General features: G+C 39.6%; 1 protein-coding gene across 9 annotated transcripts; it reads right to left on the reverse strand.

Moving 5' to 3' along the window:
• Positions 1–27,332, reverse strand: golga4 (golgin A4). Of its 9 annotated transcripts, none has more exons than XM_077612740.1 (26): positions 27,119–27,332; positions 25,622–25,696; positions 24,965–24,994; positions 23,529–23,630; positions 21,446–21,514; positions 19,932–20,258; positions 17,013–17,060; positions 16,874–16,930; positions 16,684–16,782; positions 16,102–16,243; positions 15,813–16,000; positions 14,966–15,049; positions 13,974–14,121; positions 13,712–13,890; positions 13,442–13,540; positions 13,201–13,356; positions 9,424–13,097; positions 9,189–9,310; positions 8,819–8,949; positions 7,949–8,035; positions 5,667–5,690; positions 5,082–5,150; positions 4,648–4,723; positions 2,549–2,646; positions 1,415–1,501; positions 1–584 (listed from the first exon to the last, which is right to left on the reverse strand). In XM_077612740.1, exons 1-26 carry the CDS (start codon positions 27,194–27,196, stop codon positions 567–569), a joined length of 6,267 nt encoding a protein of 2,088 aa, XP_077468866.1. In that variant the 5' UTR covers positions 27,197–27,332; the 3' UTR covers positions 1–566. The 9 variants fall into 9 exon arrangements, with proteins under 9 accessions (XP_077468866.1, XP_077468865.1, XP_077468864.1 ...); XM_077612739.1 differs by having other exon boundaries at positions 5,667–5,687; positions 15,813–16,003; positions 27,119–27,331; XM_077612738.1 differs by having other exon boundaries at positions 15,813–16,003; positions 27,119–27,331.
• Between the last annotated feature and the right edge of the window lie 94 nt (positions 27,333–27,426).

The raw sequence follows: 27,426 nt of genomic DNA on the forward strand, positions 1-27,426 counted from the left end.
AACATTTTGTAAATATTATTTTAATTTATTTGTTATACAGAAAATGTATAGCAAGTCATATAGAGAGCCCTGTTCCATTTTAAATACAAATTACAGTGTCTTTTGGGGTATCGGGTGAACTACAAAGCTTGGGGAATGAAAACACGGTCAACTGACGGCTAAATAAAATTTGTAACGAGGACAGAGTTTAAAGATTACAGAATAGGAGATCAAGGGAACCAAACAATACAAAACAAGAAAACCTCTAAATCAACTGACCGTCGGGTTTGATATGTGATAAGAGTACCATTTATTGCACAGGCCATTGTGTATAGACACATTAAATAGTGTACCTTCTAAAACACGAGTCGCTCTCCAAACAAATGCAGATTTATGGAAGATTTGCATTGAAATTCCCTTATACTTGTAGTGTTAATCATACATTCCAAACTACAAAGCACGCTAAAATCCCAACGTGTAGCCATTCATACACACACACAGAGACATAATGCAGAGTGAAGGGTTTGAGCAAATCCTTGGCAGTCTTCCCCTTCAGCAGTAGCAGCAGTCTGATTTTTGTCTTTGCATTAAACACTCAACCAAGGCTGTGGCGAGAGCAACATTGATCATTAGGACAATATTTATATTGTATCCAGTAATAAAACATGTTTATTGCTATATTGTTTAGCAACTAAATGTTCATCTCAAGTCATCACTGTACTTAAATGGGGACAACCAAACATAGAAGACACAGATATGAATGGGGAGATGTCAACTATTTGCTGTGAACTCTTGAGATGTTGCAGTCTCACACTAACTGTTAATTTAGGTCTCAGGAGCTTTGGTGGGAAAAAAAATCATGACTGCCTTGTGTGTCAATGACTGGGATTTATCTTGCTTGTATTTTTTTAAATGCGATATGATTCAAGTAAGTTCGTGTCATGGTGTCCCTGTTTTTATTCTGCTATTATGACAAGTGCGTGGCCGCCATTGACCCCGCTAGATGTCCAATCAATTTTGACTGGAGTCAAATTGGATTGGACGTCTATCGCCCTCAATGCCGTTTAATGTAGCCAGTCAATGTCAGGCATTCCAGTTCAATTGAAATTGATGTCTCTTTCAATAGCAGTGAATGAGTTAGCCTTTTTTTAAGTATCACCATCATCTTGCAGTAGCACTAAAAACCTGGATGCTATAAAAAAAGGATAAAGTACAAGAAGCCATTTAAAAAAAATAATAGTTTTAGGAACAGATACCTGAAGATTGTTTTTTTAGTCTGTTACCATAACTGACAGATGTTTACAAGTCTATATGACTTGATGTCCAATTTAGTCTGGTTTAGTTGAGGTCTATGGTATACTGTCATTGTAGTTAACATGTCAAGTTTATTTAACACTAATGAGTTGAAGTGTAAACAGATATATATTTATCCTACCATTGCTTTGGCCTCTTCTTTGTCCAAAACCTTTTGAGCCTGGTCTGGAGGAAACTTGAGCATGGAAGTTATCACTTTGGCCATTGTCTGTCACACACATGAAAAACAATAAGTTGAAACTCAACAGATTTTTAATGTGTCATCGCTAAACATTCTATTTTTCAAGAGTGAAGTGGAAAAAAATGTGATGTTCTGATGAATTCAACCAATTAAAAATGAATTTTTTTAGCCATTTCAAAAATAAAGAGAGAAAAAAAAAGATCTCACACACATAATTAACAGCAGGCCTATTTGCCAGTGTGCCTAAGCCATAACCACGGGGATAATCAGGACCAGGGCTGCTGCACTGAGAAACCCAACTGCTTCGCTAACAATAAACAAGGGCAGCGTGTCTTTAAGTGTGTGCGTCATGCAACACGTATGCGCTCGCAGTCTGCCTGCAGGACATCCTGCACACAACCCTGCCATGTTGCTATTAATGTAGACTCTTTGGAAGGTGCCGGGAAAGTCCCGCTGACTTTAGGACCATGGAAACGGCACTGTTAATTAAGGAGATCAATGTCAATTAGAAGTTGCCGCAGAGTCCATCACCAAGTCACCAAGCACCCTTGAATCAACTGGACCGATTTGTCCATCTTAAACGGGAAAAAAAACAGCTACTGTATTAATATAATGATGTAGGATACATTTTTCCTTTTGGTATTCGTTAATAATACTAACACGACACATATTAGATCACATAGAAGTTTGTTTTGAATTATTGTTTTCCATTTTGAGTCGAGAAAATGATCAATATCTTCATATGCCTTGTAAGTGAAAAAGTATTTGTACAAAATTGTGAAATTGCCTTAAAACAATAAATACAAAAACACTACTGGAACTAAAAGAAACCTTTTGTTTTGTGTTTTTAATCTCTAAATTTTATTAGCTTCCACACTTAAGTGTTTGAGGTTATTTCAAATATTTTAATAGGTCCATAAAATATAACAAACCACATTTTGGGAAAACAAGGAAATGACATTTCAGTGCCAAAAAGTTCCGCCTGGCAACAATCTTTTAGTAACGAAAAAGGAGATTTATTGGCATTATGTTTTCACAACTATATAAAAAAAGAAGAGAAAAATAACGTCATACTTTTGTTTCTCGTCCCATCATGTATTCAAAGAGGACTTTTTTCAGGTACTCCAATTCGGTGGCTTCCGAGAGAGGTTCAGGTTTGTGGAGTGCAGCATCTAGAAAAGAGAAAATCGAGAAAGTCAAGTGAAAACAAAGCATGCCTTAGGTGACCGGTAATAATCCAATGACATGCTCCAAGCTGTTACAAATTTATCTTGCTAGACCCCCAGCGTCTCTAGTAACAAACTAACGGGGGCACTTTCACTGTGGCATGGCCGCAAAATTAAACACTAAATAAAAGTGCAGGCTTTAGAGTCCAGGCTCAGCATGATCAGCCTGAATGAGCATTTTAATTCTTGGCCGAAAGGTAAATGACATAACACTTTAAAAATCAATGAATGTACATTGTTGGCAAGAACTGCTCGAACTTTTACTACTGGCACAGATGTTACTACTATTCAACAAGCACTGCATTTAATTTGCTATAACTCTGGAATACTAGCTCAGACCACAACATTCAGGTGGTAGTCCACAAAGTCTTTCAATTCAAAAAAACAATGTTTGACAATTACTGGTTATCAAACTTTTGAATTACATTGCAAATGCAGGTATCTTGATTAAATATTTTTGCTTCTGCCTTCTGAAGACTTGAATGAGAAGACTTTAGAAGATTTTATAAAAATGTTAACAGAATCGTTGATTCATTTCCTCTTCTAATACACGTTAAATTGCTGGGAGTTCTTGACGTACAACTGATTGTGTGTGCCTGTGGAGAGACGCTCAGAGAGGTGGAAAGGCAGGAAAGAGATGTCTGACAAATTCAAACACGCCTTTGATCTCCTGGTATGAAGTTATGGCTGTCCATAAATTCTATATCGCCTTGGTCCTCCTGACCCCTCAATGCCCCAGACACCATGTTATTATCTCACAGTAAGAAAACATTGGGCTGATTTAAAGAGATTAATTATATTTTAGTAAGCTATTTAATATTTCAGTTGTTCCTGACTTCTTACCTAATTCAATTATTATTTTTCTTTTTAAATCGACTTAACCTCTTAAGACCCAGACTCTTGAAAGGCATGCATTTTTATTTTCTCTTTGATATTTAGTGTAAAAACAAAGAATTATCTTTTTACATGATGTTTCTGAGAAAATGTCCACATCATAAGTGGACGGCAGGCCCTTGTAGTCCAAAATTTAACATTGTAGTCTTGTGACAACCAAAAATGTGACCTCCACAGATGTAGACGCAAGGTCCTCAGAGGTTAATATCACATCTACAGCATACATTCATGTATCTTCCACTCAAAAGATTTTCAAACGTTTTGGTGCAAATCCATATACATCATGCATTCATTCGTCAAGTAAATTATTGTCATGTTGGGAGAAATGATATTATGTTACGGATATTAAGTTTAAAATTAGTTTATGTAATCTTCTGCTCCAAAAGGTAACACAGCTCAGAATGGTGGCTCTTAAAAACTGCCACAAAAATAGTGGCATTAAAAACAGACTTCCAACACTGTGTAAAATAATTTAACATCCCCCCCCCCCCTGCAAAAGTCCTTAATTCTGAGTATAGTTGCTTCACAGACACCCCTCCCACCTTTCACCTTCTGACAGCAGCTTCACTTTATTACAGAAGCAGCAGGAAACATTTAAAAGGAGAGGGTCATCCACTTCAACCCATGATAGGTTTATAATACCTTTGTACATGAAGATATGCCACTGATTTACAATCCCACGGGGTTAAGATACACCTTCAACATGCCAAATCCTACATTACGCCAAGACCAAAGCCCACTTCAAACCGCAGAGCTCATCTGAGGCCTCGATCACAGTTGGATATATTGTTCTCTTAAGAATAGTTAAACCAGACCATACGGCTGCATGCCACAACACCCCCACACACTACCTCTGCACATCCTGAGTCCCCTCTGATGTATGAGTAGACATGGCCAGGAACAGATAAGCTTATGTGCATATGTTCGAGTCTGGGTACTGCAGATCATTTAAAAAAAATCTTTGTGCTACTGAGCTAAATAAATAAATAAAAACGAGAAAAAAAAAGAAGAAACGTACTCCAGAAGCAAGTACTAAGTGATTTACAGTGTTACCTTTGTACGTGCTCCCCAGATGAGTGACCACTGTGTTCCGGTGGAAACATTTAATCTTGTCCTCAAGTGAGTGAATCTAAAAAAAAAAAACGAGCACAAAAATGATCATGGAAGAAATCATTCGACCCCGGTAGGTTAATACCGGTCATTAGCTTAATTGGTAAGTAGGAATAAATGAGCATCACTTAGCGGAGCATCCCTGGGGATATTTGGAAGAAAGATGATGCGTGGGAGCGAAACTGCGGGAGGCATTGCTCTACTTGTTTATTATGGGTAAAACACAAAATGTACACAGATGTGCAGTAATTAGGTTGATGCAGCAGGAGCAGTAGCACTTGCTGGTGGGCACTTAATTACATCTGGGAACGCACTGCACGAAATTTGGTGTTTCTTTGCTCATGGTGGAAGTGTACAATGCTCGTCCAGGTAGTCACCTTTTCAACAAAGCCCTGCTCCTTCAGTCGAGCTTCGCTTAGCATAGTCGTCTTTTCAGCAAGCTGCGCCTAAAGAGCAAATAAACTCGGTGAGAACTACACGACTTATATTGGAACAGGAAGCAAAGCCATGTGTGTTCTTACAATCATGCTTCTTCATCAAATGGGAAACAACAAGGTCAAACAATTGATGCGGTTACTAGCTTCTTTTTTTTAAGCTATCACGGGAATAGAAAATCTTTTTAACAGTCATGATGTACAATAAACAAATTAAGGGCCTGCGTTATGCTATTAAAACATGGAATGGGATAGCTGAAAAGAGTTTATTTGGATCACACATTCGCTTTGAAAATCTGAAGGAAGATGAATTAGTGTAACGAAACAATAAATTGTCAATTGAAGAGAACTGACAGCTATGTTAAATTGTAAAAATAGGAAAGAGCACAGTAAGTTGTTGGCATAGAACTACATGATGATGATGTGTCAAATGAATGTCAAGTTAATATTTCAGTGAATAAATGAGCTCTAAAAAGGGGTAAAAAACAGCAATATCTACATGTGTACATGTATACAATATATACATACCAGCAGTCCCTCGGGGCTCATCTGCTTGAAAGATAAAAGAAAAAAAACATTTAGCTTTTTATAAGGTAGCGGAATTAAAACGTACTTAGTGTTAATTCCCATTTGACATTTTTAAAGAATCCGTTAATTCTGGAAGTTGTGTTGCATTTTAATAGCAATGGCATTGTTGTATATAACATTTTGGCTCCATTGTTCAAAACGTTTTTAAATGTAAAAATGTAAATGTAATTTAATGCCTAAATTAATTTGAATTCAATAAAATATTCAGTGCCTTCCTCTTTGTAATGGATCACAACTACATCACATAAATAAAACCAAAATGAAATAAAATAAAACAATAAAGCTGGGTTTAATATTATTAAGTGTAATATGTCAAAACCAACATTTAGTTGAACATAATAATCTAATCAACAGATCCCCCCCTCTTTACGAATCATGATGCCAATAATCAAGAACGATAGATTCAAGTTCAACTTAAGCAGACAAGACATGAAGTCATCCAAATTCACCATTCTGCAGCTGTAAATCCATAATTCAGTGCCACAATTGCAGACAGTCCCACACGCAAACTACACCCCGCACTTGATTATGTGTAGACTTTTTGAAGACCCAGCTGCTTTTACTTTAAAAACCCAAGCAGACTACCACGATCAATTTTCAAAAATCTATTCATCAGAGGATAGCACTGCATTTGTACCGCTCTAACTGTATATAATTCCTGTTAAAATTTTGTTTGTGATTAAACGACTCCAGACTCCCGCCGACGTTATTAAGATTTGCAAATTTGACTTGAAGAAATATCCAAAAAGCCTATTTTCCAAGTGCCTATTGAACAATGAATTGCTGGTGGACCATCTAAGTGTCCAACTCTTAACGGCAAATGGCTTCCGAGGCCCTTTAAGGCCTGCATGATCATACACTCACAATCCGTACATAAAGCCATTACCTCACCAAGATCAACTAACTCTTGTGTATCTAATATTGTGTTCTAAGGATGGAAGAATTGTCATTGGGCTCCCAAAGTATAACATCACCTGGGTCAACCATCACCCAGAGGTGCTTTTGTCCTACCTGGCCGCCTTCCAGTGAGCATTCTCATGTATGACTGTGTTGCTGAATGAGGCCCATGCATTGAGTCACCTCAAAGACTAATAATTAAGAGCAGAGACCGAATCTGGCCACAGCCTTTCCATCGCTTGCTTTCCAAAAAGAACATTCCTAAGCAATTCAAATCAACTCCACAGCTTCCGCTACACTTTGGAAAGAAGACACTCCACTGAGGTCAGAAGGACTGAGTGGAAAGAAGCATGAGAGTAAATTGTTTCCCAACTATAAAGACCCCCTATCGCGAGTGCTTGCGTATGGGGGGAGGGAGTACTTTACTTTATAGATTGGATTTTGCTGAGCCTCGATCGATAGTCTTTTTCTTTACAAAATAAACCCCAAAAAGCAGTAAAACAGCCCGATTTCGTTGTATAGAATACTACTATACTACTACGGAGTGACGTCATAAATGTAGCATCTTCACGCACTTCGTTCCCTTCCGCTTAGTTCCTTTATTGTGGCGATCATCGTGTTAGTTGTTCCCCCCCTCCAACAAATTCAATCGTTTTATTGGAAAATCGTGTTGTGTAGGAATGTAGAACAACACGAACACTGCGTGAGAAGGCTTAATTTAGTAACTGGACGCATACACGAAAGTGAATGTAGCTGGTAAGTAGTCTCTTCTATTGTTTTAATCCTAAATTTCCTCAAGACTGACCAATTGAGATGTGTCAGATGGTTAGAATGCCAGCTAGCTCAATGGCATAGGAACCAAAACCAACAAGGCTTTAGGCCGTGTTGTTTTCCTGTCCAGCATCGTCAAAAATGTACTATTAAGAAATCTTTGTTTTAATTTCAGGTGATGAACTATTCAATTTTCAATCACCAGTTACTCTTGTAGAGTCTAGGGTTGAAAATGGAATTGCAACTATTTGTTAACTTTTAACACGCAGCAAATATACATGATATATATCATATATATTTAGAAGGTAGAAGCACAGATAGCACTTAAATTCCACTCCTTGAATTTGTATCATTTCAACATACAAAGAGCTGTGGTAGGTCACAAAACATTAACTCATTGGCATCCAATCCATTTTTGTTCATTTGTTGGCAGACTTTTCCATCAAAATGGACTGGACAGTTACTAGTGAAAAGTTAATTGAATTCACAGCAGGATGAAATGAGCCACATGATTGGATTACTAGAATTGCCAATGGCGCTAAAAAAAGAAGTACCTCTGAAGTCTTGTGGCTACTAGCTTGCAGCTCTTCCAGTTGTTTCTGGACCTGCCACACTCGAACCCCCATCTCCTCCTCTCGACTCTGAAAAAAGAAAAGAAAAAACAACGACGGCTGAGTCATTTCCTATGTGTCAATAAAGCATCATCCCTCAAGTATGTTGGTCATATCACTGTTATTTCAAAACTCCCACCCTCTAAGACACATGTGTCAGACTCGGGTTGGTTCGCGGGCCGCTTTAACGTCAACTTGATTTCACGTGGGCCGGACCATTTTAGATATAATATTTAGATTTTTTTAAATAAATGGATTAAAAGAACCGGATTAAAAGCCTTGAATATTCAGTTTTTTATAGATCTAAAACAATGTTTATTTTAGTTTTTTAATATATATTTTTAGATTTTACAAAATGATTTTTGAACTAAAAACACAAAAAAAAAAGATTAAAAAATGACAATTATTGATTTAAAAGGGGGAAAATCAGGAAATTTAATATACATCTATTCTCTTCTTTTTAATTTGATCCTAAAACAGAAAGTCGGCATTCATGAGTTACTTTCCCGGGCCACACAAAATGATGCGGCGGGCCAGATTTGGCCCCCGGGCCGCCACTTTGACACATGTGCTCTAAGACATCTTGATCACGGATATTGCCTAGAAGAAAATGATTTCAAATGGAACACGCACTTCATGATGGCTGTGAATGATAGGCAAACAAGTCCCTAAATATAAATCGAAAAAAAATTGTGTTGTTCATTTCATTTCAGATCCATTGTTTTGGTGTTAACAAGCAAAAAAAATATACAGTGCAAATGAACCAATATTTATGTATATGAATTATATTTTTTAGAAATTTTCCAAGTATACCTGTATGACCTGCTCATATTTCTCAACAGTTTTGTTCAATTCATCCTCCCTCTCGCCAATCGCCTTCTTCAGATGGCTGGTTTCCTCTCGATGGCTACTGAGCAGTTCTGCCTCCACAAGCTGGGCCTTACCTAACAGAGAGTTTAACACAATAACCAGATTCAAACATTTAAAAACTACCAACACACGGAAATTATCAATCACCCACCAATTTGGTTTAGACCATTTATCCCGAATGATGCTTTCAGACAGCACCAAGCATGTGTGTATATGCATCGTTTATCTAACTAAAGGCTTAATTCAAATTAAAGTTCAACTTCACCAATTTAAGACTGTTGTTATAAGACGCAATTTAAGATGATCATCTCACCAATGGTTTCTTTGACTGCTGTGTCTATCTCCTTCTCTTTTACAGCTATTTGCGTGTTAAACTCCATCACTAATTGCTTGATTTCTGACTTGTGCTTCCATTGGATGTCTTCCAATTCCATTCTGTTGAAATACAATGGAACACCAGAAAGAATATATAAATAACGGTTACGTTTACATATATAAAAGCTAATGTTGTGCCTCTCTACATAAAACAAAATGAAACTTAAACTTACTTGTACTTCAATTCACTCTCTTCAAACAACTGTTTCTTTGCAAATTCAAGTTCCTGATCGTGCTCTTTCCTCATTAATCTGATATCTTTCTGCAATCTACTAAAATCTTTTTGGATTTTCTCCTTATCATTCCTCATCTGATTTAGTTTGCTCTTAAGAGAATCAAAAGAATCATCATCCGGATCCGCTGAGTGGTTTTTCATCTCATTTTCCAACATGCTCTTAGTTTGTTGAAGAGTATTAGACTCTATCTTCTTGTCAGATTCAGAAACCATTTGGGCCTGCATCAAGGCAGCTTGATGTTGATCGCACTGAGCAGTTTTCTGGCAAATTTCTTCTTTCAAAGTACTGACTTCTTGAAGAAGTTCTTGGTTTTGCTTTTCTGCTTCTTTGAGCTTCTCTTCAATTCCGAGAGTTTCTCGTTGTTGTAGATCCTTTTGCTGCAATGAATCTTGCTGAAGTGCAGACAGCTTCTCTTCATACATGCACCTCTGTTCCTCTAAAGACTTCTCCGTCACCCCCTTCTCATCAGTTTTGATCCGTTCCAATTGCTGCTCCTGCTCTTGTTTGAGCTCGACCAGGACCTCCTCGAGAGATCTGTTTTTCTCCTCTAACGTGTCGATGCATTCTTTATTGGAAGTTTCATTTTTCTTGAGCTGTTCGTGGCTAACCTCGAGCGTTTTGATAAGGCCATCCTTTTCTTCAAGCTGAGTCGTAAGATGCTTCTTAATTTGACTGATTTTCTGCTCAGCTTTCTTCTTAAGGTCAGACATTTTCCGAGTACTCTCCGCCGTCAGCCTCTCCTCCGTTTTCTTCACACACTCCTCTTTACTCTTTGTCATCTCTTCTTTCAGCCTTTCAAATTCGGCTTCCTGAGATTGAAGTTGGCTTTTGCACTTGTGGTTGTCCTCTTCAAGATGGTGCAGTTTGTCCACCATCTCTTGTGCCAAGTGGCCATTCTGTTGCATCTTTTCAACCAATTCTTTCCTCTCCCTCTCCCTGATGCTTTCCTGCTGCTCCAGATTACATGCAAGTTGTTCGCACTCTTTTACCTTTAAGGTCAAGTGCTCCTGGAGTTCGCAGAGCCGAAGGTGGGAGTTCTCCAGCTCTGCAGTCAGCCTGCTTACTTTCTGCTCCTTCTCGCTCAACACTTGGTCCATCTCGGACTTGCTAATGGACTGATTGTCAAAATTCGCCGTCAGCCTTTGCAGAGCTTCGTTCTTCTCGGACACGGCGCGTTCCAGTTCTTCGAGTCTGCCCTTCAGAGAGGCTACCGTGTTGTCATTCTCAGACAAGCTGGCTCGAAGTGCATTGGCCTGCTCGGAAGTGGACTCGCGCTCCTCCTTCAACCTCTGAAAGGTCTCTTCCGTCTGATCTAAAGTCCTTTGCGTCTCCTCTTTGTGCAGCTGCTTCAGCTCGAGTATGGCTTTCTCCTTAACGTCGAGCTGACGTTTCAAATCGCTGATGATGCTTTCCAAGTCACTCACTTGAAACTCTGTTTCTTTCAAAGTAATTGACATGACTCTGTTTAATTCGACGGACTCTTGAATCTTCCGATCCTTTTCAGAATTCTTCTCATTCTGAAGTGTTAAGGCTTCAATTTGCTCCATGTGAGCATTTACCTGAGCAGTCACCTGTTCTAATGAAATGCATAGATTGCTATTCTCCTCACTCTTCTGACGGAGATTTTCTTCTAAAGTGCAAACTCTATCCACTTTGCTAGAAACTACATTTTTAAGGTGCAAAATATTCTTCTGGCTACACAAAAGTCTATGGTTTAAATCCGAAACTCTTAACTCAACTTTCTCACCAACTTCAGAGATCCTATCCACCATTTTGCATTGGACATCCCTACAGTATTGCTCCATTCGATTGCTAAACAAAATGATTTTCTGTTGGAATTGTGCTTCCAATTCCTCTCGCTGAATGGCGACTTCCTCAGATTTCTTCTCCAAGTCCTCACTATCCTTCAGTCTGGAACTTTCCATAGCTCGAAGCTGGTTTTCCATGTTCTCTAAATTGTCTGACAGCGTTTTTAATTTCTCTCGGTTCCCTTCCTCTGTCCTATTGAGCTTTTCCTGTAAGGAGTCTTGCTCATTCGTAGCCTGGGTGAGGTTCTTCTCGACCGATTCCAATTGCTCTCTCAGCAAAGCGTCGCTTGATGACAAACCTGCAAGCTTGAACGCTGCTTCGCCAAGCTCTTCTTTTAGCTTTTGCCCAGTAGTTTCTTGAATTGAAAATTCCTCCCTTAGGTCCTTCATGGCAGTAAGCACTTTCTCATAATCTTCTTTGCTCCTGTTAAGATTTCGAGAAGATTCTTGCAATTCCTGTATCTTTTCCTGAAGTATGTGCGAGTGCTTTTCCGTTAATTCCTCTTCCTGCTGTGCTAACTTCTCTTGCAAATAGCGTTCGAGCTCCAAGAGTTCATGTTTATGATTATCTCGTAGTTTCTCCATCTCCCCCAAATGGTTAGCTTGCAGTTCCGACATTGTGTCGCTCAAGCCTTGGGAATTTCTTTGTGCCATTTCTAAAATTTTCCCTTGAACTTCCTGCTCTTTTTCTTGAAGCTCTGCATCTTTCTTTGCAAGTGCCATTTTCATAGATTCTTCTTTCTGCTGGAACTTTTTCTTTAAATTATCTTGCATTTCTTTGGCCTTCTTTTTGATCTTTTCCATTTTTGTTTCTTGTGTTTTTAGTTTTGCTTCCATTTCTGTAACTGTGTTGTTTAGCTTTTTCTCTTGAGAGGCTTTTTCATCTTCCAGCTGCTTCTGAAGGTGTGTTTTCTCTTCCTTCATTGTGTTTAGATCTTCACCGAGGGACTTTTCTCGCTCGGAGAGCTCTGTTTTGATCTGCTGTAACTGCTGCTCTAAATCTTGGCGTACTTTTTCTTTGTGTTGACAGTCATTGTTTGCGACTTCAAGCTGATGGTGCAAATCTATCAAGTCGTTCTTGGACTGAACAAGATCGCTTGAGATTTTCTCTGATTCTTTGGTAGCCTCTTTTAAGTTAGAATTTTCCATTTGAAGATTAGATAATGATTCCTGCAAATCCTCCAGTTGTTTTGCTTTGATGCCTAGTTCTTCTATATTGGAATGGACCTGATCTCTTAGTGTTTTCTCTCCTTCAGCGAGCACTTTAATTGCTTTCTCCTTTTCCTTTAAAATAATTTTCAAAGCATTTAGTTCCTCCTTCAGCAATTTCTCTACCCCTCCAAGCGACTGTTCATGCTCTTGCTTGATATTTTCCAATTCTGCACTGTGCTTTGCCACCTGAGCCTGCAGAGCCAAACAATGTGCATCTTGTACTTCAACCAACTTCTCTTCCAAAAGTTGTTTACTCGTCACAACTTGAGAAAGTTCAAGTGAAAGTGCTTCATGCTCTCCCTGCTGCGCATTCAATTTCTGGTCCATTTCTTCTCTGTGCAAGTCTTTCTCTTTAAGTAGTGTCTCCATATCAACCCTCTGTTTTTCCTTCAGCTCTTCCAGAGCAGCATTGTGCTGCTGAGTTAAGCCATCCTTTTGCTTTTCCAGTTGTGCCTGGTGATCTTCCTCTAATTTGGACATTTTCCCAGCATGGTCATCCTTCAGCTGGCCCAACAGATTGGATTGCTCATTGGACTGCAACGATCCATCTTGGGAAATTTTCTCAAGGGAGCTCTCCAGTTCCATTATTCTCTGAGAACATAGGGGGTGTTCCATTAAATGTTGAGAGTTGTTGTTAACCAGTCAAAATATGGAATATACTGTAACATCACACTCATTAAAAATAAGAACTCACAGTTTTTGCTACTTCCAGCTCTTGCTGCATATCTTTAACTCTATTCTCGCCGTCTGCAACAAGAGCAGTCTTCTGTAATTCTGCGTCCTCCAAAGCCAAAAAGGCCTGTTGCTCCTTTTCCTTGGTTTGCTGAGCAAACTCTTCTCTACACTGCTCCTGAAAATCCAAGAAGATAATGCCATAATGTGTTGACATTCTATAGCAGGATTTTGTGTCAAAAATGTCCAACATTAAGATATACCACAGCTTTGTTGATTCTCCCAATGATCTCTTCTTCTTTTGCAGTCAGAGCTTTACTGTGGGATTTTTGCAAGCTGACTACCCTTTCATCTGATGATTTCTAATATTGAAAAACACAAAATACGCTTCAAATAGTTTACATTTGTAATCTCTTACTTGGTAAGTCAATAACTGAATGTTTTTACCAAAACGGGGAAGGATGTGCAACCAGATGAAATGGAATGTGTATAAATGTATAAAACGACACTGTGTGAAAACCGTATGCCCTGACCTTCATGATTGTGACAACCTCCTGTTTGACTCGCGTGAGCTCCTGCTGCAAACTCTTCCTCTCTTCTTCATTGACCCTTTCCGCTTCATTCATTTTTTCCTCCATCTGAACCTCCAGCTGCTTCCGTACTTCGTCAGCCCTATGAGCTAAACCCATCGCCTTTTCAAGTTCTTCAAATGCTACAACCATCCATAAAACATTAAACATCTGAATAGATCAATACACCAACAACAGTTTGCTCCGACAAACTATGTCCGCTTACCTGATTTCTCAGCCTTTTCTTTCTGGTCCAGCAACTCTTCATTCTGGGCATTAGACAACTGGAGCCTGGAGCGAAGCTGGGCAATCTCCTCTTCTTTCATTTCCAGAGTCTCGTGCATTTGACGTTTTGTCTCGGCAATCACCATGCCCTAAAAGTCATTAGCATCAGTTTTGCTTCCAATGGTCGTAGTCAACTTTTGTGCTAACTCAAGACAACTACTTTATTGCAGGATTCCTTCACTCATTCAGATTTAAAAAAAAATATTTTTCTTGGAGACTCCCTGCCTCCAGCTTTGCATGTCCTGCCTGATTCTTTGATTCAGCATGCAGTACCATCTTGACAACTTTAAGTGCATAACTGCTTTATTCAAGAAAAAACAATGTTTTGGGCCTTCCGTGAACCAATACGTGATACTGTGGTTCAAAGTGGATTATACGCCTTTGGTTGGCCATTGTAGAATGCAACTTGGTTCTTGTCGCTAGGTCGATTTCCCAAGTTTTGTCTGACGCACACTTAATTTTTTCATTAGAAGACAATCAAAGAACGTCACTAACAGCGTTTATGATGGGCAACAATGTTTTCGTGGAGATCCTTCAACCAATATATCGTACTGTGGCTTCATGTGGATTGGTCAGGGATGAGTGTGATCAGAAGAGCCATCGTCCAATCGGCACCCATTAGGTTGAAGGTTCCTCCCATGAAAAAGGACTTAATCCAATGTTTTTCTGAGATTGATTGTGTAATATATTCGTAATGGATATGTGGAATAATTAATCTGGCATGCCAGGTTGCCCTGTCGCTGTTGTTTTTCATTAAATAAAACTTTTGTTCAGAACTGGCACATTAGTTGTAATTAAGTAGGCTAGGACAAAGTGTAGGTTGGCCTTACTTAAGTTGCTAACATTAGTGGAATGGTTAATGAAAAACAAAATTACCTCAAGATAATAGAATTTGGAGTTTAAACTGAAATCTTCAAAAAGCCTCACACTAACCTTATCCTGTTCCAGCTGTTCATTTTGGTTTTTGACATCACGCAACTGATTGATCAGTTTCGTCTTCTCCGTCATGTGTAGTTCCTACAAGAAAATAAAATTCACAACTTGTTCAAAGCCACTTTTGATCTTAATGATTATAAGATTTTCTGATAAGTTTCACTTTCTTCACCACCCACCCACAAACCAAACCGCTTAAAACCAGTAAAAGAGAACAAGATAATGCAAATCACAGTGTAAGTGGTAGTGGCTTGTAGAAGCAATATATTTTCACCACTGCTTATCCAAACTTTAATGAAAACCTTCACTACTAATTTGGGTCCGTTTTCAGAATTACAGCAATAAAGTCAAACTGCCCTTTGCCACAGTTCTTGCAAGAAGAATATCTGCTGGGACACTGCAAAATGCCAAGCAATCCTGCCATTCCATATCAGCTGTATTTTGGGAACATTTGGAAAAACACTTTTACAGAGATGTCACAGTGACATGGCTTCCGCAAAACTGAAAACCTGAACATGGACGATAAAATAAGAACTCAGCGTACCCGTAGCTTTCACCAGCCTTTGTTCACAGCCGGCTTCTCACTTTTTCTGACAAAACCACAACAATTGCAGTGCTTTTTATCTATAATACACCTTAATACTCACCATACTTATGCCTAAAGATGGAACGTGACAACTTCTAATAGGTTGTATGGGGTAGCAAAAAATAAACATACACTTACGGACCCATTCTTTCAATAATGTTTGAAAAGGAAGAGTGCATAGCAAGGTAATGGCACTGGACTTAATATGCTGACAACTTGAAGAAGATCAGAGTTATGGTGAAAATAAAAATAGTGATCCACCTTCATCCTTTCGAGTTCTTGCAGTCTTTCCTGCAGCTGCTCTTGCAGAGTTTCATTCTCAGTAGCAATGTGGGTGCTGCGATCCTTGTGAAAATGAATTATATCTTTGCATTTTTGCAACAGGTTTTCTTGTCTGTTTACTCGCTTCTGCAGTGCTTCCAAAAGTTTAGCTGGATCACTGACGCCCTCTTCTGTCAAAAAACAACAACAAAATGCCTCATTAAAAAGGTTTTATATGTTCAAAAGACACCCAGGCTGTATTTTACAGAAATAAAAAAGACATGCACACCTTCATTCAATTGAGACTCGACTTCTTGGTCATTTGAAGAGCTGGTGGATTCAGATTCCGTAGCATCAGAAACCGGCTGATCACCTTCAACGACTAACGCACCGTCAGCGATTCCTTTGACTCGTTTCTTCAGCAAACCAACCTGTTGTCAAGACACTTTCATTAAACTGTTATTTACACTGGCGTACCAAGAGAAAACAAAGGCCAAATGGAAAGAACTTGCTAATTCCACACAGTTTCGAAACCAATACCTCAGAAGTATGAGGCACACGTATTAGCACTCAAACACAGTACGTACTGCACATCATGCTGAATCGTACACTGAACCATAGCTTTATATTCATACCCAACACTAAGAATCTGCACTTCACACAAGTAACAAAAGCCAAAATGAGTAAACTCATTCAACAAATGGTGCCTTAGTCTCCACAACTTAGGGTAGACAACCTAGTAATAATAATAATAATCGGACATAGGCTTTGTCATCATCATTGACTCGACAAAAAGCCTAATTGTCATCATATCCAGAAACTGCGTATGACGAAATTGGTAAAGTGGGAATCCACGTGTCAGGACAATTACCTGAGTTTGCAGGACAGTAATCATTTGGTCTTTCTCCTCTAGTGTGGCATCAAACTCATCCTGAAGGTGCTTTTTTGCCTGATGGTCCATTTGTAACTCCTTCAAAAATAGGTTTAGGGTTTGACTGCATTTAGCCAGATAAAACTTTTTAAAAAAATCATTGAGAATCTAAAAACCAAAGTCACTCAACCTCTCGTAGTTCTCCTATTCTTCGGAGGGATTTATCTTGACACTGGCTGAGGATGGCCTTGAGGAAAAGAAATATGAAGTATACATAAAACATTTTGCGAAAGGGGAAAAAAGTGACGACAGGATTCACGGGAACTAACCTGTGTTTTTTCTTTATCTCGTTGCACCGTACGATATGCAGTAACAATCTGTACAGTAAATAATGAAAGAAAACTGTTAAACAAACCAGCTGGACAACGGAATCCCCTTAAAGCAGGGGTCTCAAACTTGCGGCCCGCGGGCCAACTGCGGCCCGCGGGACGATAATTTGCGGCCCCCGTCTTAATATGAAATATCGATTTTTTTTTTTTTTTTTATTTTTTTTATTATTATTTTTTTTTTTTTATTTTTTTTTTTTTTACCCCTTTCCCCATGATGGCGCCGTTTAAGTGGCAGCCAGTGGCAGTAGCTCTGTCCACTCATGTTTTTCTTGTTTTACAGCATGTTTTACATGAAAAATTAGAGGGAACATTGACATGCACCTGCTTGTGGCAGGTGTGATACTGGTGTGCCGATAGCGAGCAATGATGATGTCGTGACCGGATGATTCGCCTAAAGACGTTTCGCCGACGGACGTTTGACAGACGGACAGGTCGTACTAGTATTTGTTAGTTTAATGATTAAATACAAATACTAGTATTTGTATTTAATCATTAAACGCTGTTTTCAGCTGGATTTGACCGAATTTGAGAGCATTTTGAGCCGTTTGGCGAATGGACGTCTATAGACGTTTTTTTGCCTCCATCGCGATATCATCCAGTATTTGTATTTAATCATTAAATGCTGTTTTAGGATGGATTTGACCCGATTGCTGTCATTTTACGGCTCGGTTCTGCTACATCTGCCTGCCCAAGAGTGCTTATTCCCGGACTGCCATTGATGGTAGACGAACATTGATTTTTACTATAATTTGGAAAACACCGGCGGCGGGCCGGATTAAAAATCCTAACGGGCCGTATATGGCCCGCGGGCCGAGGTTGAAAAACTTGTACACACACGATCCGGCGGGGCGAGCGTTCGAATCCCGTTTCGGCGAAACCTCCGTTCGGCCGAATGAACGTTCGGTGGAACGTCCATTCGGCGACCTGCCCGTCTGTCAAACGTCCGTCGGCGAAACGTCTTTAAGCGAATCATCCGAGTACCGATGATGTCGCTCACACTGGTACTCAGTGCGCTCAGGGAGGTTGTCTTTCTGCTCAGACCAACAAAAAATTAGAGGGAACTTTGGTTCGGAGCTGAATGAACCAATCACGGTGAGGTATACGGCTCTGGAGGGCGGGACATCGGCCGGGCTGTCCAGTGCCTCGCTCACTCACTCATTCATTCCTCCAATCAGCTGGGCGGAGGAGAAGCCGTGAGGCCGATCACTCCGCTCGGCGCGCACACTCCTCCGCTGCTCTCAGCATAGAACTGAATGAGGCGCTATGATCCGTGATCCAGCCTGTGTCAGTGTCTGTAGCCATCTCCGCGATTGAAACGGAGAGCGAAAGTGCACATGCGCCACAAACCCGCGCGACTGAATGTGAAAGATCAACCCGAGACTCATTCCAAGTGGAAAAACATATTACAGAGCCCCAGAGATGTCTCTTTCAAAGCCTGCTGTGAAGAGAAAGGTCGGTGATGAGCACAGACAGTTTCAAGAAAAGTGGGGAGTGCAATATTTCTTTGTTGAACACAGGGGCACCCCGACGTGTCTCATTTACACTGAAAAAGTTGCGGTGCACAAGGAATACAATTTGAAACGTAATTGTACTATGAGACATGCTGAGGAGTACGAAAAATACCAGGGAGATGAGAGAGCCAACCAGGTTGCCAGTCTTAAAACACGTCTTCTGAGGCAACAGGATCTCTTCAAGAAGGCTACCAAAGACAGTAATGCAGCAGTCAAAGCTAGCTACGCCGTTTGTGAGTTGATTGATCCTGTGCTAAGTGATCCCAAATGGCTCATGGACTTGGCTTTTCTTGTTGATATCACACATGAGCTTAATGTACTGAACAAGAAGCTACAAGGCCAGGGGCAACTTGTCAGTGCTGCCTATGACAACGTGAGAGCATTCTGCACTAAACTTGTGTTATGGAAAGCCCAGCTCTCTCAGACAAACCTTTGCCATTTCCCAGCATGCAAGGCTCTCGTGGATGCAGGCACACCATTCAGTGGTGAGAAGTATGTTGAGGCCATTTCGAAGCTACAGGAGGAATTTGATCACAGATTTGCAGACTTCAAGACACACAAAGCCACATTTCAAATTTTTGCGGACCCCTTCTCCTTTGATGTGCAAGATGCCCCTCCTGAGCTTCAAATGGAGCTCATTGACCTGCAGTGCAACTCTGCACTCAAAGCCAAGTTCAGGGAGGTGAGTGGAGAAGCAGACAAGCTTGGGCAATTTTTGAGAGAGTTGACCCCCAGCTTCCCTGAACTTTCCCGAAGGTTCAAGCGGACCATGTGCCTTTTTGGGAGCACATACTTGTGTGAGAAGCTCTTCTCCACCTTGAACTTCAATAAGTCCAAGTACAGGTCCAGACTTACTGATGAGCATCTTCAAGCTCTACTGAGGGTCTCCACTGCTTCCTCCCTCAAGCCAAATGTGACTATGTGAGAAGAAGCGCTGCCAGGTCTCTAGCAGCAAGGAGTAGGCAAAAGAAGCCGTGTTCAGAATATTTCATGTTCAATGTTCCATTCAAGTTCAGAAAGTTAAAGGTTAAAGAGCTGTTAATACAGACATTTGAAACGGAATAAAAATAATTCATTTTCTCTACTTAGCCAGCCAGTATATATCTACTGTATGCTCATTAGTATTATTTGGTTTTATATTACTGATTGATTTATTTTTTATTCATCTTTAAGTTAATTTATTTAATTCATTATTTTTTGTTAAAAAATAAAGATATTTGATAACGTTGGAAAGTTTTATCAGTGCTTTTCTTGTGGAAATCCTGATGCGGCCCAGTCTCACTCAGACTCGGCCTCTAGCGGCCCCCAGGTAAATTGAGTTCGAGACCCCTGCCTTAAAGTGTCTCACCTCCGAGTACTTCCCGCGATACTTGGCCAGGCTTGACTCCACTCTAAACAAACGATGCACCAGCTGCTCTTTGGAGAGAGAGTCGGCATTGCTTGATGCCTCCTCAGCCTCACTCTCGATGTCTGAAGGCGGGTCGTATGTCGGGACTCCGGCAGCTTCGTTTTCTCCCAAATGTGTTAAAGACTCGCGCGATGAGCTTCGAGCCAAGCTGTCTTTCGAGGGCGAGCGGAAGAGCTGCTCAGCCCGACTGGCACCCCCCCGAATGATGGACTCCATTGAGGGAACTTTCCATTGTAGCTTTTGTGCAAAGGACTGTGGCTCTTCTCTCTGTCCAAAAGTCGTCCAAATTGACAATTACCGTATTTTCCAGACGAAAAGTCGCACTATTTTTCATAGTTTGGCTGAACCTGCGACTGATACTCAAGTGTCACTTATGACTGTTTTTTTTCTCTTTCTGACTATGACAGCCTGTTACAGAGCGCCCAACCTCCGTCGACCCCTTTTCAGGAGTAACCTTGTCCCATTTACGGAGTATATCACGCTAAATCGATATGCACTGAAGTCGCACAAGACAAATCATTAGTCAGAACTTGTAACTCGGATGATTCACAATGCACTCGTGTTACCGAATTCTTCCAGTTTACAGTGCAGTTGAATCAAGATGGCGGAAGCCGTAGCGATGGTGTGAATTTCGAGGCATTTAAATTGGAAATTTGGTACTTTTCCAAAATGTTTGCTTCCAAAAAAATTTAAGTGACATTTTTTGGGGATTTCCGAAGTTTAGGGAGGATGTCCGTAGTCCCAGAGTTTGCCTTGCATTTCGCCAATTTAGCCCGTTTTGTCCCCTTTTAGAATTACCGTGCCCGGACGTGACTTTTTAAATTACTTATTTATGTTTTTACTGGGAAAAAATGCACTTGTGGAGTAGCACCACCACGGTCCTAAATATTTTCACCCGTGTTTTAAAATGAACTTCATGCGTACTTTACAATCTCATTCAGAGTACAAAATTCATTTGGAGTGCTTGAATGTCATATTCTTCTGAAACCATCATAATTAATGCTCAATACCAATGATGTCCAATACCTGAGCTGTTTTTTTTTTAAATTTTGTTTCTTTGTTTTACCTCTTCTAAAAATATTTTGTTTATTTGTCGTAGTTATTATTAAGCTTTCTTTTGTGATGTCATTGCAATTCTGCGGAATACAGGGAGATGTGCAGAATAATGTTTATGCAACAAATGATATTGTATATCGTTATACGCAGCTGTGTATAATGGCAATAAAGGCTTTTGTTTTTTTTTTTGACTTGACTATTGTTACTTTAGCATGTTTGTTCACGGTTTCTGATAAAATAAAAAAATGCCCTCCTAAACGTGCGACTCATCGCTTTTCCCTCTTCATTGTGCATTATTTGGCTGTCGGGACTTGTACTCAGGTGCAACACATAGTCCGGAAAATACGGTACCTTTCAAGAAATGAACAAATAAGCATTAGACAAGAGTGTTAACACACCTGGGAAGAGACACTTTCATCCCCGTTGATACTTCCTCCGGGAGACCTGGTTGGCCCTTTAGAGGAACTCTGCAGAAATAAACATTCATTAGAAAGAGGGAGGCTTCGCAGATGTCTCTGTGGGAACTGGCGTCCCAGGTCAATTAGTTATCCACATCCCGCATGACTCCCTGATTACTCTGGAGGGAGCAATATTAGTACTATTGCTGGAGGCAATGCAGGGGCATTGGGCACCCTCATGCAACTCGGGGGTGAGAAAAAACAGAGGAGTTAAACACATAAAATGAAGGCATCTCTACCAAAATAAAGGGGTTAAAACTTGAACGAACAGCCAAGAGGTCAAAACAGACAGATGCTAATTAGATTGAAGTCAGAGAGTCAGCCTTTGAATTAATTATGCTCGGTAGTGGTGAGGTATTGTATTGAGAGAGCACAAGAGAGTCATGTTGGGCCAAGTTGAACATTCAGCAGCTTAGCTGGTTTAGTCAACTGGTTAGAAGCAGATTTAGCAAAGCAAATTATTCTCTCCTCACTTGTCCAACTCCAAGCTTTCCTAGCCCTGGGATAACACAATATTATTGTGTCCTATGTCACACATTTAGCGCAGTCGATATTATTGTGCTAAATACAGTGGAAAGGAAGAACAACTATTTTCTGATCAAAGTTCATTCTTAAAAAAATGAATACAATGATTGCTAATAAGAAGCGTTGACAAGTTCATTTGCACCATCTATGGCTATTTAAAAGATTCAACCTTATATTACTCCAATGTAAAGTTGCATTTACTACTTTAGTTCTTGTGTTTACACATCAACATCTAAACTGCATCTGAAAGGTGATTTAGGACTCTCCGTCGTTTGGAATTTCTAATGAAGATTTAAATCGGGGAAAAAATTCAATTGGACGCAGTGTTTTAGAGGCCTTTATGTCTACACTATGATTAGATGGAGATGGAAGATTTTATGAGCCCACCACTGTTGTTTCTAGGCACTCAAGGAATCCACAATTTCGGGATTAGAGTTTGCTGCAGATTTCAATTGCCATCAAACAGTCTGCGGAATACAGGGAGATGTGCAGAATAATGTTTATGCAACAAATGATAATGTATACATAGATTTAACTGTTTCCTTAACTGTAATGTTCTGAACTTTTAAAGATATTTTTATCTGCTTCATTTGGCAGGCTTGTGTTGACAATATTCGGGTTAAGAAGGCACATGGCACTATGTTTAAATCTTTCCTACTTCTTTTTCTCTTCTGCCTCATACAACTGTTTGGTTAGATAGCTTACACAAAAACACCATTGATTCATTTTGAACCATATTCTTTTGCAATGTTTGGGTATTTCAAATAAATTCAAAAGATTTTTTTTTAACATAGATCACATCAGCGACCTTTAAGTAGTTTAGTTTCAGATGAATTATATCTGAAAATAGTTTGCCTTGCTCAAAGGTAAAAATGAGTTGCCCAGAATCAAATTCAAGAGACAAAAATACATCATAATTTTTGATAATGGCGGACTTTGGTTCGCCTACAGTTGCATTTTAAATTACAAACACCTCTCGCAAATTACAACAATACTCAACACATGTAAAGTTGGTTGCTCATTTGAATTTAGTTGACCTAATTTTCAAAATAGACAAATTTGGACACTTATGCTGTATAAACTCCATTGACAGACTTGTAAGGAAAAGGAGGCAAGGTCTATCAGACAACCTAAGAGGGTGCGGTTGGGGTTTAAGAAGGCAGGCAACTGAGGGCAAAAGACAAGGGGCACATTTTGGTGACAGTTGGTCACAACAGAAGGGTGTGACAACATACAGCAAAAAGCAAACAGGCACCAATACCAATAGATAACCCATAACTCTCATCATATGCAGAGTTGAGCCTTGACGGGAGATGCCTTCTTGTTGCTAAATTCAAAAAGAAACGGGCGACAGAAGAGCAGGGAACAAGCCGTCCCTAAATGGGCCGCAGCCCGCTACCGGTTGCCCCAAGGGGGGCGGAGTCAGGAGGAGGAGGAGGAGGAGGAGAAGGAGCAGCGATGCGGAGGACGAAGAGGCAGGACGTGAGGATAAACTCACCACACTGGCTACCGGGGCCGTTTTGGGTTGTTTTGAATGGTCCAGAGCAAAGATAGTATACTCAGAGAGAAAAGCGGGTTCTGCTATCATCCCGGCCAGCACCTGACTCCCGTCAGTGCAGTTACGGCCGAAAGGTGGGGGGTGGGGGGAGAGGAACACAGAGAGCAATGAGAAAAAAACAACACCATGATAGGGGAATAGTGCTGAGGGGAGTCTGAGAGAAAGATAGAGAGAAGGGTGTTGTTTACAGAAAAACATCTACAGTTGAATGACCCACGAGTAAAGTTCATAATGTGACCTTTATTTCTTCTAAAAAAAAAAAAAAATCTCAAATATACTGTTCAAACTGCATACATGGGACAGGGATTGATTTAATTATTTTTTTCATGAATAATGTTAGTTAGCAAGAGTTTATGAAAACACAAAGTAAATAAGAATATCAAATTCATTTTTTTAATGTACAGTTTACCTTAAAATTGTCCAAATCGCGTCCCCTTTATGGAAAATATGCCGATATCTGTAGTCCTCGATTTAAGTGGATTTTTGTAATTAGGTTGAGTAACATCATCCACAATGGTATAGTAATATAATTACATTGTATTCACAGTCCAACTTTTGCTGGGGTGTAGTTTGTGGCATCAAAGGATTTTATGGTTAAAATGTTAGGCTCCAAGTTAGCAAACATTAAATAACATGAGCTGATTAGGAGGCTAGTAGTAAAAATAATTGTTGAATTAACTTTAAGAAAGAGAAACTAGTTTTCGGCAGCCGTACTTTGTTTTACATACCTGTAATCAAAGTAAATTCTGCACTTATAATGCAGTGAAAGCAATGGACCCATTTTTTTCTGTTAATTATTATCATTATTTTATATGGGGAACAACTATTTTGCAAATGGAAGAAGTCAAGGATTTCATTCAACCAAAGAGGCTCCACTGTATAAGCGAGAATGAAAGAGCGTGGAAAAAAAAGAGAAGCGGGGAACATGAAACGGTAAATGTTAATGTTACAAGTAACAATTTAACATCCAAGTGCGTGGTCCTCAAGGTGGATAACCAACACCTCTTCACATTCCTTGTTGTGAACAGAGAAACAATCTTGGTCTTCGTTTTACCAGAACGCCAAATAATAAAAACTACATAAGCCAATCGATTCTTCCTCTCGACAATAACAATGTAACCACGCACTTAAAGATGCCAAAGTGTTTTGAGATTTGTGAGGTGAAAATGACCTTGCCCTTTCGAGACACCTCCAGAGGACCTCAATAACAATTTCTTGTGTATATAACAATAGAGTAGCACCACAACTATTCAAAGCACCCATCAATAATCTAATTTCTGGTATAGATAAGCTAATATGGAGATAGGATCAAAGATGTAGATCTAAACGTCTAAATTCCTATAAACAGGATTCTGCAACATCCAACCATAAACTACCTCAGTTTTGTCCGTATCATCAAACGGAGACTGTTAGGAAGAAAAGAAAATACAACAACTCACAAGAGAAAAAAAAACTCTTTTCAAGTTTCATGAATAGTTAATATAAATACATATATGTAAAAGCATGGTCTGCATTGCATCAGTTAATCATAATAAGTCAAAAACCTTCTTCTGGGCAATTTTAGCACATTTATGAACCGCAAATGATTCATACACTGATAACAACAAGCTTGAGTAAATGATATTTTGATATAACTGGCATCATTTGGAAAGACAAACATCACAACAGTCGTTAATAAGTCTTTAGCTTTTATCAAATTACTTTCTGCTCTGAATCGGTGGGCGGTCATTATGATGATTTTCCTCGGGGGTTAAAGAAATGAAGGCGCTACGATTCAGAAAATAATGACGTTTATTATTTGAGTTGTGATATGCTTGGAACACATGGATAAGTCATTTTATTAAAATGTCCTTCATTGATTAAATATTTAAAGTTTAAGCACAGCATGGCAGTGGGGTTAAATTTATGAGCTTAGGGATGCTATTGAAGGATATTAAAGCATAAAATTGGTCTCTGACAAAAATATATATTTTAAAAAACATAGGAGAGATATTGCACATCAGTCTGAATCTTACGGATATCATAATGCTCACCTCTCTGTCACTGGGAGACGGAGCACCGTCGTAAAATAGGTGAGTTTGGCTGCTCCTGCGTTCTCCAGAGCCCATCTTATTGATAAAAAAAATACATAAAACACACACACACACACAAAAGAAAAGTTACTTCTTTGTTCATTCATTCATGAAAGTCGATTCTTTGGACAATGTGATGATTACATTTTAATTCAAAGCAATTTTGATGTTTTTGTCAAATTTAGTTTCTCAAACATTGCAGATATCTGAATTTTAAAAAATTCTTTAAAACCAAACACCATGTCTAAAAGATGATAGTGATCAATGTTTTGCGTTTTGATCAATTGGATTGGATTATTGCTAAACCCTTCCAGATTCATGTATCATTACACCCTAAAACTAACTAACCTCACTGTCAAGAAGTTTTTGTTTAAATTATGTCAGGCAACAAATACGGATTGGTCGCTAATACACACACCCTCGCCAGCTTCAATTTGTCTGATTTTTACTCGAAATCGTGCACGTACTCATGCATGAACATATTACACGTTAAGGTACTTGTAGTAAAACTACAGGTACACATCCAAGTACACATGCGCGTACTGATGCACCTATATACCGTCCTACAATTTAAAACTACAGGTACACATACAAGTACACATGCGCGTACTGATGCACCTATATACCGTCCTACAATTTAAAACTACAGGTACACATACAAGTACACATGCGCGTACTGATGCACCTATATTACCGTCCTACAATTTATATTGGATTATGGAATCTGATCATTTTAAATGACAAAAAAACAGGAAAAGTTTAGATTGACTTTGTGGAAGATTTAAAAATATATATGTTTAGTATTTGGGGGGGGGGGGGGGGGGTGTATATAAACATCCTACGGATCTACAGATATCGAAGCTTTGTAGCTGTTTTTGGTGGTTACACTACACAATCACGTGCCAACATTATTGTTGATAGTGTTCCACGAATTCAGGATGTCCCCCGCCTCCGGCCCGGAGACAGCTGGGATTGGCTGCAGCACCCACCGCGACCCTAATGAGGATGAAGCGGTTCAGAAAATGAGATGAGATGAGGTGTCAATATAATACGTTTTAGTTTTTCTGCATATTTCTAAGCAGATAGCCGCAGGCACCGACGATCTTTGAAAGTAACAAATAAAACTAACATGAAACACACTTGCCAGATCTCCCCGATCGCAGCAGCCACGCCCATTCCCGTCTTTAAAGCCAAATCCCGTATTGGCAAACTAGTAAAAAAAAAACTTGCGAGTTTCCTGCAAGTCAGCTTGGGAGTTTTTAGCACGGTGCTAACGCTTCAAAACAGGGCATCTAAAAAGGCACTTGTGGAAACGTTTTACGTCTTAATAAGATTAGTCAAGGAGATCACCAAAACAATAATCGCCATGCCACGAACACTTGACAGTTTGACAGGACGTCCAAACAGGGGAACAGATGTTAGCTTAGCAAGTTAGCTCCCAGGGGCATAATAACTAACCTGGGCCTGTTGGGGAGTGAGCGCATTCCTCTGCGGTGACTGCTCCTCGTTGATCTTCTGCTTGAGTTTTTTGAACATCGTCTCCCGTCGGCGTTGCAACAAATTTGACGAGCAGAGGACGACAATTGAGCGAAGAACTGCTCTGATTTCACATCCAGTGTTTCTTTTTTGACTTCCTTATTCACGCAGGTGATCAGACCTTTTGCGCATGCGCGGCCAACGTGGAGCAAAACATCAGATATAATATATAGAACGCTAGATGTCGTAAGATGAAGTAAACGGCCTAAATAATCGGTGGATTTGTGGCA

The sequence above is a fragment of the Stigmatopora argus genome, chromosome 11 (assembly GCF_051989625.1).
Source record: "Stigmatopora argus isolate UIUO_Sarg chromosome 11, RoL_Sarg_1.0, whole genome shotgun sequence".
Taxonomy (NCBI): domain Eukaryota; kingdom Metazoa; phylum Chordata; class Actinopteri; order Syngnathiformes; family Syngnathidae; genus Stigmatopora; species Stigmatopora argus.

Excerpts from the sequence above, each read along its gene's own strand:
- golga4 (XM_077612738.1), bottom strand. The coding sequence starts at position 27,196 with ATGTTCAAAAAACTCAAGCAGAAGATCAACGAGGAGCAGTCACCGCAG. Across the intron at positions 17,061-19,931 it reads ATCGCGGGAAGTACTCGGAG|ATTGTTACTGCATATCGTAC; the intron begins GTGAGACACTTT and ends TTTACTGTACAG. Across the intron at positions 16,004-16,101 it reads CGAGTCTCAATTGAATGAAG|AAGAGGGCGTCAGTGATCCA; the intron begins GTGTGCATGTCT and ends GTTTTTTGACAG.